Below are 21,849 nucleotides of genomic sequence, written 5' to 3' on the forward strand. Positions count from 1 at the left end.
GGAACGTGAAACACTGAAACCAAGAAAGGGCTGAAAAGTTACATCTTAAAAAAAATACGGCCAACATACTGGAAGCCTCAATGAAGTAGAAAAGTAGGTTGGAGTAATGAGGGTCTAGAAGCAAGAGAATAAGAGGGTCTGTGATTAAGGAGTGGCATTTCGAGCATCAGAGTTTCAGTAAGCGTTCAGGTCAGCACTAACCCTTCTAGTATTCCTTATTTGACATTTGTTATTGTCAACTAATGCAACTTTTAATTTTAAAAATCCCCCCCCCCCTTTTTTTTAAGGAGATCGAATTTGTTGACGGTTCACTTTTAAAATTGAAAAGTTACATTGAAGTGTATTTGGAGCAACCAGTGGAGTTTAAATTACTTTTGGTTGAAATGGATTCTGAGGAAATTGTATGGAAAGCAAAGCTGAGAGAATGTAAGTGTTTTTGTGTCTTGAATGAAAACTCTGGTTTGTGGGTTGGTTGGGGTGGGAAGACAAATAGAGTAATTGTCTGTTTCATTACCATAACATTTAAAAATGTGATTAAGAGACACAAAAACCCCAGCTAGGCTCTGATTCTCAGGCACCAATGTCCAGACCCCTTGGTCAGTGGGTATAGTTCAGTGAGTATGTGGAAACTTCAGGCAGTGGGTGGGCATAGCCAATAGAGTGTTGTTTTTTTCCCCCTTACCATTCTGAGGTTTGGGTCTCAGATATATATATATATATATATATATATATATATATATATATTTTTTTTTTTTTTTTTTTAAATATTTATTTATTTTTTAGAGAGAGAGAGAGAGAGAGGTGGGGAGGGGCAGAGAGTGAGGGAGACACAGAATCTGAAGCAGGCCCCAGGCTCTGAACTGTCAGCATGGAGTCCGAAGCGGGGCTCAAACTCATGAACCACAGGATCATGACCTGAGCTGAAGTCAGATGCTTAACCGACTGAGCCCCCCCGGCGCCCCATGGGTCTCAGATACTTTAATGTGAATTAGGGGTACCCTGACAAAGTCCCTCTCGTGACCTGGAGGTACATCGATGTTTTGTCCGACCGCCTGTCTCGTTTGCCTCACGAGCTGGCAGCTCCTGCTGGGTGTGATCACAGCTGTGCTGTGGGAATGCATTTCCCTCTTCTGATATTTTGGTGCTGGGAAGTCCTCTGACAACCACCTTTTCAACATGCTCTCCTGCTCTGGGAGGAGTTGAAGAGGACTGCTGCTGCTGTGGACCACCTCTGGGAGAGGGGAGACTCAGGGGGATACCCCAGATCTGCCCCTGGCCTCCTCCTCAGGCAGGTCTGAGCTTGAACTCCAATTCTATTGAAGGGAGTTATTAAAACAGCAGAAATGTGTATAGTGAGCACATTTTGGACCCAGAAGGGAGGCAGAACAGTGGGTTGGGAGTGAGGTCCTATGGGTTCTAGTTCCAGCCCTAGAATTGACCAGCTGTACGTGGGAGTGTGGGCAAATCTCCCAACCCCCTTGTGGCTGTTGTATCCTCATCTGCAAATGGCACTGAGGTCCCTCCTGCCACCGTCATGTGTTTGTAGTAGAAATTATTTTTGCGTCATTTGCATTTTGGATTATGATACCTTAATTCTGTCCTGGTATATGTAATACAGTGTCATTTCAAAAAAGCACAAGTTAGTAAGTGCCACTAGCTGGATTTTAACCCACTCTCCTATTAATTTCATTCTCCAGAATTTTAATTTTGTTGTACAAATGTAATAACAGTGAGGATCTGTTAAGTATTCTATAAATCTCTTTATCATCTGAACAACATTTGAATCAATTTTCAGCTAGTTTCTTTTGTATCCACTGGGTTATGTGTAGACAAAGGAATTTGGTAACTGCTAATGGTAACAGAATGAGTGCTGTGTGTGGGTCATATATGCATGTCTTTCCAAAATACAGATTTCTTTCTGTTAGAGTCTGTATTCTTGTCATGTTTTATACTCTAGAAAAAAAACCTGATTTAACCTGATCTCAGTCCTAGTTTAAGCATGAACCTTTTTGGTAGATGGGATTGATTCTTTTTTTTTTTTTTTTTTTAATTCTTTTTTTTTTCAACGTTTTTTATTTTTTTATTTTTGGGACAGAGAGAGACAGAGCATGAACGGGGGAGGGGCAGAGAGAGAGAGGGAGACACAGAATCGGAAACAGGCTCCAGGCTCCGAGCCATCAGCCCAGAGCCTGACGCGGGGCTCGAACTCACGGACCGCGAGATCGTGACCTGGTTGAAGTCGGACGCTTAACCGACTGCGCCACCCAGGCGCCCCGATGGGATTGATTCTTAATCTCAATATTATACTCTTTGTTTGTTTGTTTCTTTTTTTATTTATATTCAAGTTAGTTACCATACAGTGTAGTCTTAACTTTAAAATAGAACCCAGTGATTCATCTCTTACATAGTGACACCCAGTGCTTATCCTGAAAAGTGCCCTCCTTAATGCCTGTCACCCATTTAACCCATCCTTCCACCCTCTCCCCCCTCCAGCAACCCTCAGTTTGTTCTCTGTACTTAAGAATCTCTTACGGTTTGCCTCCTTCTCTGTTTTTATCTTATTTTTCCTTCCCTTCCCCTATGTTCATCTGTTGTGTTTCTTAAATTCCACATATGAAATCATATGATATCTGTCTTACTCTAACTTATTTCACTTAGCATAATACCTTCTAGTTCCATCCATGTCATTGCAAATTGCAAGATTTCATTCTTTTTCGTTGCCAAGTAGTATTCCATTGTATATATACACCACATCTTAATTCGTTTATCTGTTGGTGGACATTTAGGTTCTTTCATAATTTGGCTATTATTGATAGTGCTGCTATAAACATTGGGGTGTATGTGCCCCCTTCGAATCAGCATTTTTGTATCCTTTGGATCAATTTCTAGTAGTACAATTGCTGGGTTGTAGGGTAGTTCTATTTTTAATTTTTTTTTTTTTTGCTTTTTTTTTTTAAATTTTATTTTTTAAAATTTACATCCAAATTAGTTAGCATATAGTGCAACGGTGATTTCAGGAGTAGACTCCTTAATGCCCCTTACCCATTTAGCCCATCCCCCCTCCCACAACCCTCCAGCAACCCTCAGTTTGTTCTCCGTATTGATGAGTCTTTTCTGTTTTGTCCCCCTCCCTGTTTTTATATTATTTTTGTTTCCCTTCCCTTAGGTTCATCTCTTTTGTCTCTTAAAGTCCTCATATGAGTGAAGTCATATGATTTTTGTCTTTCTCTGACTAATTTCACTTAGTATAACACCCTCCAGTTCCATCCACGTAGTTGCAAATGGCAAGATTTCATTCTTTTTGATTGCCGAGTAATACTCCATTGTATATATATACCACATCTTCTTCATCCATTCATCCATCAATGGGCATTTGGGCTCTTTCTATACTTTGGCTATTGTTGATAGTGCTGCTATAAACATTGGGGTACATGTGTCCCTTCGAAATAGCACACCTGTATCCCGTGGATAAATGCCTAGTAGTGCAATTGCTGGGTCGTAAGGTAGTTCTATTTTTAGTTTTTTGAGAAACCTCCATACTGTTTTTCAGAGTGGCTGCACCAGCTTGCATTGCCACCAACAATGCAAAAGAGATCCTTTTTCTCCGCATCCTTGCCAACATCTGTTGTTGCCTGAGTTGTTAATGTTAACCATTCTGACAGGTATAAGGTAGTATCTCATTGTGGCTTTGATTTGTATTTCCCTGATGATGAGTGACGTGGAGCATTTTTTCATGTGTCAGTTGGAAATCTGGATGTCTTCCTTGGAGAAGTGTGTATTCATGTCTTTTGCCCATTTCTTCACTGGATTATTTGTTTTTTGGGTGTTGAGTTTGATAATTTCTTTATAGATTTTGGATACTAACCCTTTATCTGATAGATCATTTGCAAATATCTTCTCCCATTCTGTTGGTTGCCTTTTAGTTTCGCTTATTGTTTCCTTAGCTGTGCAGAAGCTTTTTATTTTGATGAGGTCCCAGTAGTTCATTTTTTCTTTTGTTTCCCTTGCCTCTGGAGACGTGTTGAGTAAGAAGTTGCTGTGGCCAAGATCAAAGAGGTTTTTACTTGCTTTCTCCTTGAGGATTTTGATGGCTTCCTGTCTTACATTTAAGTCTTTCATCCATTTTGAGTTTATTTTTGTGTATGGTGTAAGAAAGTGGTCCAGGTTCATTTTTCTGCATGTCGCTGTCCAGTTTTCCCAGCCCCACTTGCTGAAGAGACTCTCTTTATTCCATTGGATATTCTTTCCTGCTTTGTCAAAGATTAGTTGGCCATATGTTTGTGGGTCCATTTCTGGGTTCTCTATTCTGTTCCATTGATCTGAGTGTCTGTTTTTGTGCCAGTACCATACTGTCTTGATGATTACAGCTTTGTAGTATAGCTTGAAGTCCGGGATTGTGATGCCTCCTGCTTTGGTTTTCTTTTTCAAGATTGTTTTGGCTATTGGGGTCTTTCCTGGTTCCATACAAATTTTAGGATTATTTTTTTTAGCTCTGTGAAGAATGCTGGTATTACTTTGATAGGGATTGCATTGAATATGTAGATTGCTTTGGGTAGTATCAACATTTTAACAATATTTGTTCTTCCTATCCAGGAGCATGGAATCTTTTTCTATCTTTTTGTGTCTTCTTCAATTTCTTTCATAAGCTTTCTATAGTTTTCAGTGTATAGATTTTTCACCTCTTTGGTTAGGTTTATTCCTAGGTATTTTATGGTTTTTTGTGCAACTGTAAATGGGATTGATTCCTTGATTTCTCTTTCTGTTGCTTCATTGTTGGTGTATAGGAATGCAACCAATTTCTGTGCATTGATTTTATATCCTGCAACTTTGCTGAATTCATGAATCAATTCTAGAAGTTTTTTGGTGAATCTTTTGGGTTTTCCATATAGAGTATCATGTCATCTGTGAAGAGTGAAAGTTTGACCTCCTCCTGGCCAATTTGGATGCCTTTTATTTCTTTGTGTTGTCTGATTGCAGAGGCTAAGACTTCCAATACTATGTTGAATAACAGTGGCGAGAGTGGACATCCCTGTCTTTTTCCAGACCTTATGGGGAAAGCTCTCAGTTTTTCCCCATTTAGGATGATATTAGCATTGGGTCGTTCAATATGGCTTTTATGATCTCGAGGTGTGATCCTTCTATCCCTACTTTCTTGAGGGTTTTTTTTCAAGAAAAGATGCTGTATTTTGTCAAATGCTTTCTCTGCGTCTATTGAGCGGATCATATGGTTCTTGTCCTTTCTTTTATTAATGTGATGAATCACGTTAATTGTTTTGTGGACATTGAACCAGCCCTGCATCCCAGGTATAAATCCCACTTGGTCGTGGTGAATAGTTTTTTTTAATATATTGTTGGATCTGGTTGGCTAATATCTTGTTGAGGATTTTTGCATCCATGTTCATCAGGGAAATTGGTCTATAGTTCTCCTTTTTAGTGGGGTCTCTGTCTGGTTTTGGAATCAAGGTAATGCTGGCTTCATACAAAGAGTTTGGAAGTCTTCCTTCCATTTCTATTTTTTGGAACAGTTTCAAGAGAATAGGTGTGAACTCTTCCTTAAATGTTTGGTAGAATTCCTCTGGAAAGCCATCTGGCCCTGGACTCTTGTTTTTTGGCAGATTTTTTATTACTAATTCGATTTCCTTACTGGTTATGGGTCTGTTCAAATTTTCTATTTCTTCCTGTTTCAGTTTTGGTAGTGTATATGTTTCTAGGAAGTTGTCCATTTCTTCCAGATTACCCATTTTATTGGCATATAATTGCTCATAATAATTTCTTATTATTTTTATTTATGTTGTGTTGGTTGTGATCTCTCCTCTTTCATTCTTGATTTTATTTATTTGGGTCCTTTCCTTTTTCTTCTTGATCAAACTGGCTAGTGGTTTATCAATTTTGTTCATTCTTTCAAAGAGCCAGCTTCTGGTTTCATTGATCTGTTCTACTGTTTTTTTTGTTTTTTTTGTTTTTTTTTTGGTTTTGGTAGCATTGATTTCTGCTCTAATCTTTATTATTTCCTGTCTTCTGCTGGTTTTGGGTTTTATTTGCTGTTCTTTTTCCAGCTCCTTAAGGTGTAAGGTTAGGTTGTATATCTGACATCTTTCTTCCTTCTTTAGGAAGGCTTAGATTGCTATATACTTTCCTCTTATGACTGCCTTTGCTGTGTGTCAGAGGTTTTGGGTTGTGGTGTTATCATTTTCATTGACTTCCATATACTTTTTAGTTTCCTCTTGAACTGCTTGGTTAGCCTATTCATTCTTTAGTAGGATGTTCTTTAGTCTCCAAGTATTTGTTACCTTTCCAAATTTTTTCTTGTGGTTGATTTCGAGTTTCATAGTGTTGTGGTCTGAAAATATGCACGGTATGATCTCCATCTTTTTGTACTTACTTAGGGTCTATTTTTAATTTTTTGAGGAACCTCCATATTGTTTTCCAGAGTGGCCGCACCAATTTGCATTCAACAGTGCAAAAGGGTTCCCCTTTCTCTGCATCTTCACCAACATCTGTTGTTTCCTGAGTTGTTAATTTTAGCCATTCTGACAGATGTGAGGTGGTATCTCATTGTGGTTTGATTTATATTTCCCTGATGATGAGTGATGTTGAGCATTTTTCATGTGTATGTTAGCCATCTGGATATTTACTTTGGAAAAATGTCTGCTCATGTCTTTTCCCATTTCTTCACTGGATTATTTCTTTTTTGGGTGTTGAGTTTGGTAAGTTATTTATAGATTTTAGGTAATAACTGTTTATCTGATATGTCATTTGCAAATATCTTCTCCCATTCTTTCCATTGTCTTTTAGTTTTGTTGAGTGCTTCCTTTGCTGTGTAGAGCTTTTTATCTTAATGGGGTCCCAATAGTCCATTTTTTTTTAAGTTTATTTATTTCGAGAGAGACAGAGACAGCATTGAATGGGGGGGAGCAGGGAGGGAGAGAGAGAATCCCAAACAGGCTATACGTTGCCAGTACAGAGCCTGATGTGGGGCTTGAACTCACGAAACTGTGAGATCATGACCTGAGCCAAAACCAAGAGTCAGACGCTTAACTGACTGAGCTACCCAGGCACCCTGCCCCCCTCCAATAGTTCATTTTTGTTTTTATCTCCCTTGTCTCCAGAGACATATCAAGTAAGAAGTTGCTGTGGCTGAGGTCAGAGAGGTTGCTGCCTGTTTTCTCCTGTGGGATTTTGATTCATTCTTGTCTTACATTTAGGGGTTTCATCCATTTTGAATTTATTTTTGTGTATGTTGTAAGAAAGTGGTCCAGTTTCATTTTTCTGCATGTTGTTGTCCAGTTCTCCCAGCACCATTTGCTGAAGAGATTGTCTTTATTCCATTGGATAGTCTTTCCTGCTTTGTCAAAGATTAGTTGCCCATATATTTGTGGGTCCATTCCTGGGCTCTCTATTCTATTCCATTGTTCTATGTGTCTGTTTTTGTGCCAGTGCCACACTGTCTTGATGTTTACAGCTTTGTAATACAGGTTAAAGTTCGGATTGTGATGCTTCCAGCTTTGGTTTTCTTTTTTCAACATTGCTTTAGCTATTTGGGGTCTTTTGTGTTTCCATAAAAATTTTAGGATTGTTTGTTCTATCTCTGTGAGGAATGCTGGTGTTATTTTGATAGGGATTGCGTTGAATGTGTAGATTGCTTTGGGTAGTATTGACATTTTAACATTTGTTCTTCCAATCCACGAGCATGGAATGTTTTTCCATTTCTTTGCATCTCCTTCAATTTCTTTTATAAGCTTTCTATAGTTTTCAGCATACAGATCTTTTATCTCTTTGGTTAGGTTTATTCCTAGGTAACTTGTCATTTTTGGTGCAATTGTAAATGGCATTGATTCCTTGATATCTCTTTCTGTTGCTGCATTATTGGTGTATAGAAATAACTGACTTCTGTACATTGATTTTATATCCTGGCACTTTGCCAAATTCATGTATCAGCTCTAGCAGTTTTTTGGTGGAGTCTTCATGTTTTCCATGTAGAGTATCAAATCATCTGTGAAGAGTGAAAGTTTTGACTTTTTCTTTGACAGTTTGGATGCCTTTTATTTCTTTGTGTTGTCTGATTGCTGAGGACTTCCAACACTATGTTGAGCAACAGTGGTGAGAGTGGACATCCCTCTAGCGTTCCTGATCTTAGGGGGCAAGTTCTCAGTTTTTCCCCATTGAAGATGATATTAGCTGTGGGCCTTTCATATATGGCTCTTATGATGTTAAGGTATATTCCTTCTATCCTGATACTCTTGAGGGTTTTTATCAAGAAACGTTTTGCTGTATTTTGTCAAATGCTTTTTCTCCATATATTGACAGGATCATATGGTTCTTATCCTTTCTTCTATTAATGTCTTGTATCACATCGATTGATTTTTGTATATTGAACCAGCCCTGTAGCCCAGGAATGAATCTCACTTGATCACAGTGAATAATTCTTTTCAATTAATTTTTTTAATGTTTTTATTTATTTCTGAGAGAGAGAGAGAGAGAGAGAGAATGAGCAGGGAGGGGCACAGAGAGAGAGGGACAGAGGATCTAAGTAGACTCTGCTGACAGCAGCAAGCCCCATGTAGGCCGTGAACTTACAGATTGTGAGATCATGACCTGAGCTGAAATCAGCCGCTCAACCAACTGAGCCACCTAGGTGCCCCATGAATAATTCTTTTAATGTACTGTTGAATTCAATTTGCTGGTATCTTGTTGAGAATTTGTTTTATTAAGTTTTTATTTATTTGTTTTGAGAGAGGGAGAGAGAGCACAAGTTGAGGAGGAACAGAGAGGGAGGGAGGGAGAGAGAGAGAATCCCAAGCAGGCTCCACATGTCAGTGCAGAGCCTGATGAGGGGCTCGAATTCACGAATCTTGAGATCATGACCTAAGCCAAAATCAAGAGCCAGATGCTTAACCAACTGAGCTACCCAGGCGCCCCTTGGTGAGAATTTTTGCATCCAGCTTCATCAAACACATTGATCTGTAATTCTCCTTTTTAGTGGGGTCTCTGTCTGTTTTGGAATCAAGGTAATGCTGGGTTCATAGGATGAGTTTGGAAGCTTTCCTTCCATTTGACTTTTTGGAGCAGTTTGAAAAGAGTATGTATTAACTCTGCTTTAAATGTCTGATAGAATTAACCTGGAAGCCATATGGCCTAGGACTCTTATTTGTTGGGAGATTTCTGATAACTGTTTCAGTTTCTTTTTTTCTTTCTTTTAAATTTTTTTTGATGTTTATTTATTTTTGAGAGAGGGAGAGCATGAACAGGGGAGGGGCAGAGAGGGCAGGAGACACAGAATCTGAAGCAGGCTCCAGGCTCTGAGCTGTCAGCACAGAGCCCAACATGGGGCTCGAACCCACCCCTGTGAGATCATGACCTGAGCCAAAGTCAGACGCTTAACCGACTAAACCACCCAGGCACCTCCCGATTCAATTTCTTTGCTGGTTATGGGTCTGTTCAAAGTTTCTATTTATTCCCGTTTGAATTTTGGTAGTGAGTGAGTGTCTAGGAATTTGTCCATTTCTTCCAGATTGTCCAGTTTGTTGGCATATAATTTTTCATATTATTCTCTTACAATTTCTGTGGTGTTAGTTGTGATCTCTTTCATTCATGATTTTATCTGTTTAGGTCCTCTTTTCTTTGTGAGGAGTCTGGCTGGGAGTTTATCAATTTTGTTTATTCTTTCAGAAATCCAGCTCTTAGGGGCGCCTGGATGGCGCAGTCGGTTAAGCGTCCGACTTCAGCCAGGTCACGATCTCGCGGTCCGTGAGTTCAAGCCCCGCGTCAGGCTCTGGGCTGATGGCTCGGAGCCTGGAGCCTGTTTCCGATTCTGTGTCTCCCTCTCTCTCTGCCCCTCCCCCGTTCATGCTCTGTCTCTCTCTGTCCCAAAAATAAATAAAAAACGTTGAAAAAAAAAATAAAAATAATGATATTTAAAAAAAAAAAAAAAAAGAAATCCAGCTCTTAGTTTCATTGATCTGTTCTACTGGGTTTTGTTTTTGGATTCTTTATTGTTTATTTCTGTTCTAATCTTTATTATTTCCCTTCTGTTGGCTTTGGACTTTATTTGGTGCTTCTTTTCTAGCTTCTTTAGGTGTAAGGCTAGGTTGTGTATTTGGGACCTTTCTTGCTTCTTGAAATAGGCCTGAGTTGAAATGTATTTTCTTCTTAGGACTGCCTTTGAGTCATCCCAAAGGGCTTGGACTGTCATGTTTTCATTTTTACTTGCTTCCATGTATTTTTTAAATTTCTTCTTTAATTTCCTGGTTAACCATTCATTCTTTAGTAGGATGTTCTTTAACCTCCATGTATTTGGGGGCTTTCCAAATTTTTTCTTGTGGTTGATTTTAAGTTTCATAGCATTGTGATCTGAAAATATGCATGGTGTGAAATCAACCTTTTTGTACCTGTTGAGGGCTGTTTTGTGACCCAGTATGTGATCTGTTTTGGAGAATGTTCCATGTACACTCAAGAAGAATGTGTATTCTGCTGCTTTCGGGTGAAATGTTCTGAATATCTATGTTAAGTCCCTCTCATCCAGTGTGTCATTCAGAGCTGTTGTTTGCTTGTTGATTTTCTGTTTAGATGATCTGTCCTTTGCTATAAGTGGAGTGTTGAAGTCTCCTACGATCATGGTATTGTTATCAATGAGTTTGTTTATGTTTGTGATTAATTGATTTATATATTTGGGTGCTTTCACATTGGGGACATAAATATTTACAACTGTTAGTTCTTCTTGATGGATAGACCCCTTAGTTATGATATAGTGCCCTTTATTTCTTGTTACAATCTTTGTTTTAAAATCTAGTTTGTCTAATATAAGTATGGATACTCCAGCTTTCTTTTGATGTCCATTAGCATGATAGATTGTTCTCCATCCCCTCACTTTCAATCTGCAGGTATCTCTTTTAGGCAGCATATAGATGGATCTTGGTGTTTGTTTATTTATTTATTTATTTATTTATTTTTATTTTTATCCATTATGATACCATTTGTCTTTTGATTGGGGCATTTAGTCCATTTACATTCAGAGTGATTATTGAAAGATACGAATTTAGCGCCATTGTGTTATCCGTGGATTTCATGTTTGTTGTGATGTTCTGTGGTCCTTTGTAATCTCTGCTGCTGCTTCCCACTCACAGAGTCCTTAGGATCTCTTGCAGGGCTGGTTTAGTGGTCATGAACTCCTTTAGTTTTTGTTTGTCTGGGAAAGTCTTTATCTCCCCTTCTATTCTGAATGACAGCCTTACTGGATAAAGGATTCTTGCCTGCATATTTTTCCTATTCAGCACATTGAATATTTCCTGTCACTCCCTTCTCGCCTGCTAAGTTTCAGTGGACAGGTCTGCTACTACTGTTATATGTCTACCCTTTTTTGTCCCTAGCTGCTTTCAGAATTCTCTGTCTTTGTGTTTTTCCAGTTTCACTATGATATGTCATGGTGTTGACCTGTTTTTGTTGACGTTGAAGGGAGTTCGCTCTACCTCTTGGACGTAGATGCCTGTTTCCTTCCCCAGATTAGGGAAATTCTCAGCTTTAATTTGTTCAAATAAACCTTTTGCCCCTTTCTCTCACTCTTCTTCTTCTGGGACTCCTGTGGTCCGGATATTGTTTTGTTTTATGGAATCACTTAGTTCTCTAATTCTCCCTTCGTGATCTAGTAATTTCCTCTCCCTCTTTTTTTCAGCTTCATTATTTTCTATGATTTTATCTTTTTTTTTTTAAATTTTTTTTTTTGTTAACGTTTATTTATTTTTGGGACAGAGAGAGACAGAGCATGAATGGGGGAGGGGCAGAGAGAGAGGGAGACACAGAATCAGAAGCAGGCTCCAGGCTCTGAGCCATCATCCCAGAGCCCGACGCGGGGCTCGAACTCACGGGCCGTGAGATCGTGACCTGAGCTGAAGTCGGACACTCAACCGACTGAGCCACCCAGGTGCCCCTCCATGATTTTATCTTTTATTTCACATATTCTCTCCTCTGCTTCTTCCATCCTCACTGTCACTGTATCTAGTTTATTTTGCATCTCAGGTACAGCATTTTTAAATTCATCCTAACTAGTTAGTCTTTGATCTCTGCAGCAAGAGTTTCCCTGGTGTCCTCTATGCTTTTTTTAAGCCAAGCTATTAGTCTTATGACTGTTATTCTAAATTCTTGTTCAGGCATATTGTTTATATCTGTTTTGAGCAATCCTCTGTGATTTCTTCTTGACCTTTCTTTTGGAGAGAATTCCTCCATTTTGTCATTTTGGCTAAGTTTCTGTCTTTTGTGTGTTTTAAAGCTTGTTATGTGTCCTGCACTTGTGAGTACTACTATATTAAAAAGGGGTCAAACACTGCCCAGGTCCTGGCACTTCAGGAAGTGTTTGTGGAGTGGGTTGAGCACACTTTGTTATTGCGTATTTGGCTGCTCTATCTCGCTGGTCAGTCCTCTGCAGAGCTCCTCCTTGCTTGAGGTGGTGGAGTGTTTGAACCTTCAAACACGTGTGCTTTGATTTGTTTGTTGAGGTAGCCCTTGATCCTGCCAAACTGTCTCCCTCTGCTGTGGAGATCCTTCTGTTACTCTGCAGACTGATTTCCTGGGTGTTCCAAGTGATCTAACCTCCGTACAGCTGTGTTTGAGGGATGAGGAAAATCCTGGTCCCCCTACTTGTTTGCCATCTTAACTCCCTCCTCAATATTATACTCTTAAGTTAGTAGTTGAAACAGGCCCTTTTATCTGAGCAAAAACTATTTACCTGTAAATAGTCTTAGTTGGGACTGTTGGCGGGGGGATTGTGTTGTTTTTCTTGGTATTCGTTATTTGTTCAGATAAATGAACCTGAAAAATGTTACTTTTTAGTCACCTCTAATGCCACTGTAAGAGAGGTATTTAACATGTAGCAATCTGAATACCATATTCTCTGGACTAAGAATAGATCTCTTGGTAGTTTTTTTTTTTTAATTTTTTTTTTTAATGTTTATTTATTTTTGAGACAGAGAGAGACAGAGCATGAACGGGGGAGGGGCAGAGAGAGAGGGAGACACAAAATCGGAAGCAGGCTCCAAGCTCTGAGCCGTCAGCCCAGAGCCCGACGCGGGGCTCGAACTCACGGACCGCGAGATTGTGACCTGAGCTGAAGTCGGACGCTTAACCGACTGAGCCACCCAGGCGCCCCTCTTGGTAGTTTTAAAGACCACTTTATAAGACTTCTCATGTTGGTTTTTAAAAACATATTTAATAGTGCTCTGCATTATGGGGTGTCTGGGTGACTTGGTTGAGCATCTGACCTTGGCTTAGGTCATGATCTCACGGTTTGTGGGTTCAAGCCCTGCATCAGGCTCTGCGCTGACAGCTCAGAGCCTGGAGCCTGTTTCACATTCTGTGTGTGTGTCTCTCTCCGCCCCTCCCCTACTCGTGCTCTCTCTCTTTCTGTCAAAAATAAACATCTTTTAAAAAACTTTAGAAGATACTCTTGTTGTAAGATGTTTCTGGTCTCCACTGTATTTGGGGGGGAGGAATGGCTAAACTAATGGTTAATTGAGATTGCTTGTCACTATTAAGGCATCTTCACTAAAGGGACCCAAAGAAGGCCTGCATGAGGCATAGACTCTTCATGGAGCAGGGATTGCATTTCAAACAGGGAAGGTGGCATAAAGTCACAATGATATGTTCAGAAGGAACTCCCCACGTATGGTGTTCCCAAAGTGCAGAATGATAATATATGAGATTGTTTTCGGTGGAGTACATATAAATACATTTAAAATAAGAAATATTTATCTTTGTGTCTTCCTTATCCATACCACAAGTGATACCAGTGGTCTGTTTACAGTGGTTAGAGATGTAAAGAAATACTGAGTAAGTAACATTTCACTTGGCATATGGGTTTGGCAAAAATCGGGACAGTTGCAGTGGATGACTGGAGGGTAGGAAACATTTGCCCTGTAGGACCTGTTGAAAAGAGTACTCGTTATTTATCTCAAAAAATTGACTTAAGTCAAATTTTGTACTATTTCCAGTTGATGCGTATTGTACTTTAACAGGTGACTGGGTTCAGCATGATCAGAATCAGAACATTTCGAAAAGCAGCACAAGTGGTAAGTACTAGTTAACTGGACATTAAACGAGTTTTAATCTATCCCTTTATTCCTTCTACCTACTAGAATTTTTATTTTACTGTGCAAATGTGGCTTCATTATCTGCTGGGGCACCTGGGGCCTCAGTCAGTTAAGCATCCGACTCTTAATCTTGGCTCTGGTCATGATCTCACAGTTTGGTTCATGAGTTCGAGCCCCACATCGGGTTCTTCACTGACGGTTTGGAGCCTGCTTGGGATTCTCTCTTTCTCTCCCTCTCTCTCTGCCCCTCCCCTGCTTTCTCTCTCTCAAAAATAAACTATAAAAAATTTTTTTAAAAAAAGATCTAAGTGTTCTGTAATTCTCTTAATCATCTGAACAAACTTTGAATTCATTCTCAATTTGTTCGTACCTGGATGATGATTTTTTTAAAAATCCAGATTAAGGGTGGGTAGAAAATAATATAAGGAAAGCAAATTTGTTGATTTTTTTTTTAAGGTAACAGGCGGCGAAAAATGAATAGCAGCTTATCTGATGAGGAAGTCTATGACAAAAGAATGAAGCAGGTTGATACTTCAGGTTTGTAAAAATGTCATCAGTGGCTGTAAATTATTTTCCCTGCTTCCCCCCGTTAATATTTATCCAAGCCCGTGCTGTTGGGCCAGTCTTCTGGAGCCACATGAGTTGAGCCTGCCCTCCCAGATATCTTCCCTCTGTGTCCCAACTCCTCCTCGGGCCCGGATAAGGGTCCTCCTGGGTCTGCCCCACCCTGTTTCCAGCTTGAGTCCCCACTCCACCCCTTCACTCTAAATAGAAGGGGGCACCAGGGGGAGCTCCCTTCCAGTCTATAAGGATGGGGCCACGAACTGTCCATCTTTACATTTTCTGTAGCAGTGACCATGGAGCCTTCTATGTAGAAGATCATGGATGCTGATTGAATGAATAAAATTGTGAATGTCCGTGTATGCCTTCATTGGTGTCATGGTCACTAGCTACATCTGGGGAAAAGAGCCTCCAGCTCAATTATTGGAGGCGAGTCTCAATTTCTTCCAAATAAATGGCATAGACCAAGGCTTGATCATTGTGAAAATACAATAGATACTGAAAATGTTTAACAACAGTACTCCAAGGCACCAGAAGATGGAGTATGTAGCTCAAAATTCAAGCCCAGGCAGAATTTACAAACGTAAGTTTAAAAACAGACTCAAATTATATGAGACTCAAGGTCTCAAGGCTTCAAGGGCCTCATATAACTCCCTAAATTAGCTGTTTCTTCAGAATACCTTTTCTTTTACTATTATTGTAAGATATGAATCTCTGAAAGCAGATAAGCCCTCTATAAAGTGATGTAAGATTCTCTCTACTTTCTAGAGCAGGAGACTGTGAGGACGACATGTGGATGCCTTTACTGTATATCACTACAGAAACGCATATTGTTTTTGCTAAGTAAACAGCAAAATAAATGAGGTTCTAGAATTACTTTTAAAACATAACTGGAATATAATTTTTTCTAGTTTTATTGAGATATAATTGACAAATAAAATTGTTTGTATAATGTGATGACTTGGTCTACTTACACATTGTAAAATATTTACCAATAAAGTCAAGTAACACATCCATCCCCTCACTTTTTTTTTTTTTTTTTTTTGGTGGTGATGGTACATAAGATCTACTCTCAGCAAATTCCGAGTATACAACATAGTATTATTAACTCTAGTCACCATGCGGTACATTAGATCCTCAGACCGTATTCATCTTGTAACGGGGACACATTTTTATATTAAATTGATATATAGGAAAAGTTTCTCTTGTTACATGCAGTTACTTTTGGCTATTTAAAATGAGCTCCAATAGCAAGCAGCTAGAAATAGAAATAAAATTATTAAATGCTACCTAGAAAGATTAAGGATTTCCAACCTTTTTGGAGTTGACAGTGTGGTATCTAAATAAGTTAATAAAGGGGCGCCTGGGTGGCTCATTCAGTTAAGCGTCCGACTTCGGCTCAGGTCATGATCTCGCGGTCCCTGAGTTTGAGCCCTGTGTCAGGCTCTGTGCTGACAGCTCAGAGCCTGGAGCCTGTTTCAGATTCTTCTTCTCTCTCTGACCCTCCCCCGTTCATGCTCTGTCTCTCTCTGTCTCAAAAATAAGTAAACGTTAAAAAAAATTTTTTTAAATAAAAAAAAAATAAGTTAATAAAGATTTACTTCTGTTAAGGTATTTTCACAACATTCTTTGAAATACTGAGTCACTGTCCTGGTAGTTTGAGACTCAGTGTATCAGTGTGATGCTTTTTAAATATGGCCAGTACTCAGTCTTAATAGAATCACCTTGCGGTCTTGTTAGAATTTAGGTTCGGGATCGGAAGCAATAAGTTTTATGATGGTCCTGACAACTGGCAGTTTTCATAGGCTGCCTGTGCAGCTTTCATTGCTGCCGCTGTTGAGAGCTGGGAGCAGGGTACCGCATCTCAAGAAACCACTAGAGAGCACGGGCCATTGTTTAGACCTTTTCTTCAATCTGGAAGGGATCTGTGAAGTGGGGAAGGGTTAGTACAGAGATTAGATTCATATTAGTAAATGGTTGGCTGTAGAGTTCTGTGGTCCTGAAGAAGGGGCAGAAAGTATTCTGCCTGTCACTCCCTTCTAATTTTGCCTCCAGTATTTTGTAATGCCTTTATGATCCTTGACGGAATCTAGGCAACCAGTGAGCTTTGCAACACTATTGTGCAACTAACTACAAAACATAAAAGTAGCAAATCTAGATCAGTGATAGGGCTAATATTTTTCATGGGGCCAGTAGTTTACATTGGCAAACACATGTCCCTCCAAGATTATGATGCTGTTTCATAGAGATTAATAGACATTACAGACCATCTCATGACTTTTCCGTAAGTTGTGCTTTTTTCCGTAATGCCAGGAGATGGCGTAATAGAAATTGGGATTCAGATGTCTTGCCGTGTCTTTAGTGACCACTAAGATAGCGTTTATATGTGGCACTAACATTCAGGTAAAGGCATGAGCTGGGCGAGGGCAAAACTATGTATTTTTCTTTTTGAGCCATATAAATTATTTTTGGTGTCCGATCTTTTTATTCCAACCCAATCTGTGCTGCTTTGTAAAACAGCTTCATTCCCTGAATTACTGAATTAACATTGTGAACGTTGTACCCTGGTTTAATGTTATTATATGAAATAGTTCCCTTTAGTCCATGTAATAGTTTGGAAAGGAGAGAGTTTTTGACACTTAAATATATTTTGAAGTTACAAATCACAGATATAAGGAGAATGCATTTTCATTACAAATTGCTATAAATGATGTGTTGAGAGCAACTGCAGACTTCCTTGTCTGCTTTTAGACGGAGCGAAGACCAGAAACCTGCTAACAGACACACAGCTGATTATCCTTGCTGCGAAGTTGGGGAAGGAGTGGATGAAAATGGCCATTGCCAACTTGGAGTTGGAGAGGAGCGATATTGAAGATATCCAGGAGAAGAAAGAAGATGTTACGATCTATAACTTTAGGGTGCTGAAGAAGTGGCAAGAAAAGGAGCAGAGTAATGCCACAGCCCAGAATTTATATAACTGCTTGAAAAGCATCTCCGTTGAAGTCCAAGATGTGCTGAAAGGTGAGCAAGAAATTCTCTTAGTCGTTCTACTTCGAATCAAGCTCTGTCTTTCAAAGAGCCAGTTTCTATGATAGAATGTGTTGCTTGCTTACTTGTGAGCTTGGATTCAGAGAATTATGTTAATGTAGGGTAAGTACGTGGGCTGCCACAATCTAAGTAAAGGTGAATGGTTTGTGTGTGGGATCAGAGGAACGGTTGAGATCCCATCTCAAGTGCTGGCTGGCTTTGTGACGGAGCAAATGCTCAACCTAACTTTAAGCCTCTCTGTTCCGCTTTGGCAGATGGATGCAAAAACCCCTGTGTCCTAAGTTTATTGTGAGAATGATAAAAGATAATGCGTGGAAAGCTCCAGGCACGTAGTAAGGCTCTTTAAGGGGTAGTTAAAAATGTCATTATGGTACTTGAGACATTCAGCTTTCTAGGCCTCCCATGGCACTGAAGCAGTGCCGGGGGAGGCCACTGGGTGGCACCAGTGAACCTCAAGTGGCAAAAGTGGAGCCCAGAGGAGGGCTCAAGTTTCTAGTCTCAATCCAGAAAACTGCAAGTTCCTTCCTTTGTGTGTAAGCTCGTCTTTTTTTGTGTGTATGGTTTGATCTAGCACATCAGTGAAACCAACTCTAAACTTTATTATACATTCTTACCATAGTTAACAAATGTAGTGTTACTTCTCAAAAGCCTCAGTAAGTCAGAGAGACGTTTTTATTTGGAATTCTAGTTGGACTTTTTATTCCAAGAAGAATGTAAAAATGTGTATATGCCCCACAAGTTTGTATGAAAAGTAAAATCACTCTGTGATCACTCAGAATGCTTTTGAGATCTTGTGGGCTTATCTCCCCTGTAGATTTTGGGTGCAGAAGCCTCAAGTAAATAGAATATCTGGTTTTAGTGCCAAATTTTTCATTCATATTCCTGGAAATGTTGAAATTTTGTAAATTACTAAGGCTCACATGTGGAAATCTGCTTATTTGCATATAGACGCTTCTGCCTATTGACAACAATGGCCTCTGTGCTGTGATAACCAAATAATCACAGCCTCTTCCATCAAAACAACCTTGAAAAAAATGTCTCTCACAAACTCTATATAATGGGTTATTTTGTTTTCTGTTTGTGTCTGCTCCTGATCTCACTAGACACTTGACTTGTTGATATATTAGAACCATAAAGGGGTTTGTGAGATTTTTTTTTTAGCCTTGAAAAAAATCATGAAAGCTAGCTTATTAGTCCAATTCCCTCATTAAATAGAAAAACAAAATTCTTCTGTGAATTAAAAAAAAACACGCAAAAAAAGCAAAATTTACCAATATTTTGTGCCGTTTGTGGCCAGAAATTGGTGGAATTTTGTATTTTTATCAGGATGTTTTAGCATCTTGCAACTAGTCTTTAAATTACAGTGGCTTATCTTCAGCTCAGGAAAACCCAGCCACTTGGAGAAGTTCCTTTTTGAAATGGATGGGTGATTTTTCTCTAAAAGCATGCCTCTGTCTTCCCCTAACAGTGAATCCCTGAATTTGTTTGTATTCTCTCTTTTGTTAGGTTTCTTACAGGAAAGGTGAAGTTTGGAAGATGGACTGAAAAAGGAAGCCTCAGGAACTTTTACCTGTAAAGACCAACTTCAACTGGTAATTGGGTATGGACTTGATGAGATCTTGAACTTCACAGTCTGTGGAGGCAGCTCCTTTCACTGGGGGCCATTCTGCAGCTCGCATTATTCAGGGGTAGAGAAAATGTAAAATATTTGGAAAACTTAAAAAACCTCTAGGTTTAAAAAAATTTTTTGCACCTCCTACTCACACCATCCTGCCCTGCTTCCCCACCCAACATCTGTCCTTAACAAAGGTGCTTAAAATGACTCAGTCAGGTGAGAAATGTGGTAATTTTCCTTTTGGAGTCTGTGAACTATGAAATTCATATCAAGTATTTGAAACCTTTTTAGCAACTCAGTGGTAGTGTGCTTAAACTTGCACCAATGTAGTTGAGCTTTTCTCATACTGACATTAATAATGAGAGATACCTTCCTGTTCTTTTAGCCCCCACTCAGGCATACATGCCCCTGGGTACAATATATCTTTTTATGTGGGATGATTTCCATAGATCACATTACCAACCTGTCTGGCTAGTGGTCTGTTAAACCGTTAAACCAATCATGTTACCTTGTCCTTGAGTGATGAGAAAGGAATATAATCCAGTCCCCATCCCGTGTTGAGGTGCACGCTCAGAGGTGATCTCATCTCAGTGGGGAAGTTCAACTGGATGGATGGTCAGAGAGTCCCTTCAAATTTCATTAACCTTCCAAAATCACAAGGCTAAGCACTACATTTCTTGACTCTCAGCCTGGAATCGTTTACTTTCTGGTGGGGGGAGAGATGCTACTCAGAAATAGCCAGAGCAGGACCAAGGGAAAAATGTCATGTCTTCTTGAAGAAGACTTGCCCCAGGGAATAATGAGCCACATTGGCTCTTGTTAATTGGTGAAATGGTTTTTTGGGTATGTATAGATATTGTCACTCTCCTAGAATCATGCATGTGGCGATTAACATTTCGGATATGTTTTGTTAACTTATTTCAACTAACTATAAATTACCATTGGTCTTCTGTAGGAATTAGCTGGAGAATAAAATAAATCTCAATGAATTAATCAGAGAAATACACTTTAACTATTGTTTTGCCTGTGAAGAACAAATTCACTTTATAGGGATGAACATATTTTTAATTGTCAGGGATCCTGTGGAATTCAAGTCAGTGTCACTTTATGAGTTTTTTTTTTTTAAATTGTACTATACACTAGGAAACACATGGAGTTTTAACATTCAGGAATGTAAAATACTTAAAGGACTTGAATTTTTAAATGTTCATTATTTTTTATAAGTTTTCCGAAGAAACGCATAATTCCAGAGGTGCTTTGTATGTAAGCCGGTTTCCTAACAATTTTTCATAGTATGAATGAAAGGAAGAAAAATAAATCTGCATTTGTACAGTACTAATACGTGTCCTTTGTATTTTTATTTACTTATCAATTATTTTTTTAAAGCATCTTATTTCTTGATTTCTGTTACCTTGGCCATTTGGGCATTAGTTGGTTTTGTTCCCAGCTCTCCACGTCATGGACGGGGGCTAAGTGTAGAGCAGGGCAGGCTGGTTCACCCAGGAGTTGGCGGAAATTTGGAAGAACCTGCCCATCCCCTTGTTCCCTTAACTGTCCTCACTCCAGGAATGACTGAGTGTATGACTACATCCCTCCGCATCTTGTTACTGGAAGGTGCATTTTTATTTAAAACTAGGTGGGTTCCTCTTAGTTCTTCACGTGTGCATCTCTCTAGTGGGGTTTTCCTGCACATTTGAGGCTCATTTTTTAATGTTATTGAATTGCTTTAGGGGCAGATTTTCCTCCCCTGCATTGTCATGTGGAAACACATTTTCACTCCATTTCCTGAAGAGGACATCATATTTGCTGATAAGGTGTCCTCAGTGAGGCCGTTGGCCCAGCCCTTTGCCTGTTACTGGAAGTCCTTCTTGGGGTAAAGCAGCGTACTGCTTGCTGGGGGGTGTGATCCCAACTGGGTGACCAGGGATTTACTGCCGGGATTGTGTCTTTTCCAGCCCACATCCCGAGGTTTGAGTGTTTACGACAAGGGCTCTGTAAGCTGCTGATACTAACACAGAGGCCCTGGGGTTTATTTCTGAGCATGGAGTTCTGAGGTTTTTCCTCAGGTCCTGGGGACCTCCAGCTCTGCCCTGAAGCCTGCTGGAGGATTTAGATCCAGTCTGTTCCAGTCGTGATGTAGATTCCTGGTTAGACAAAACAGCCTGGAGTTAGTCAGACATCTTTATCCTGTGGCCGTCCATTCTTGCTGTCTGTTGGAACCTCTAGCTTGCGTTCATTTTTAGATTAGGGTATGCTCTGTGCATTTATAGGACTGTTTTATGTTCAAGCAAGTTGGGAAGTCTAAGAGATGGTTTTGTTACTTAATAAAAACTCAACTGCAGGCAGGACTTGGACTAGTTTGGTGAGTTTTTAACTTTCCCTGATCTATAGAGGTCATTTGTGAGATCTTATCTGTAACCTGCATCGATAAAGCATTCAGAAGTGGAGTTTCTCCAGGAGGGGTTTACCAAGGGATTTGGAGGGGGTGTTGAGGAGCCTGGCTGGACCTGTGGCCCACTCCTGTCAGGGGCAGTGTGAGAACCAGCC

General features: G+C 39.7%; 1 protein-coding gene across 3 annotated transcripts in view; it reads left to right on the forward strand.

Moving 5' to 3' along the window:
• LOC132684250 (uncharacterized) overlaps positions 1-20,637 on the forward strand; it is a 45,440-nt gene extending 24,803 nt beyond the window's left edge. For 2 of the 3 annotated variants that reach the window (XM_078432201.2, XM_078432202.2), the window contains exons 13-17: positions 288-426; positions 14,004-14,057; positions 14,535-14,615; positions 17,391-17,660; positions 19,194-20,637. In XM_078432201.2, the coding sequence (XP_078288327.2) occupies positions 288-426; positions 14,004-14,057; positions 14,535-14,615; positions 17,391-17,660; positions 19,194-19,213 (564 nt within the window). In that variant the 3' untranslated portion in view covers positions 19,214-20,637. Of the gene's footprint in view, positions 1-287; positions 427-14,003; positions 14,058-14,534; positions 14,616-17,390; positions 17,661-19,193 lie in introns of those variants that run through there. The other variant, XR_013549774.2, reaches the window with a different exon arrangement.
• Positions 20,638-21,849: the final 1,212 nt, after the last annotated feature.

Source organism: Panthera onca, chromosome C2, assembly GCF_046562875.1.
Source record: "Panthera onca isolate mPanOnc1 chromosome C2, mPanOnc1 haplotype 2, whole genome shotgun sequence".
Classification (NCBI taxonomy): domain Eukaryota; kingdom Metazoa; phylum Chordata; class Mammalia; order Carnivora; family Felidae; genus Panthera; species Panthera onca.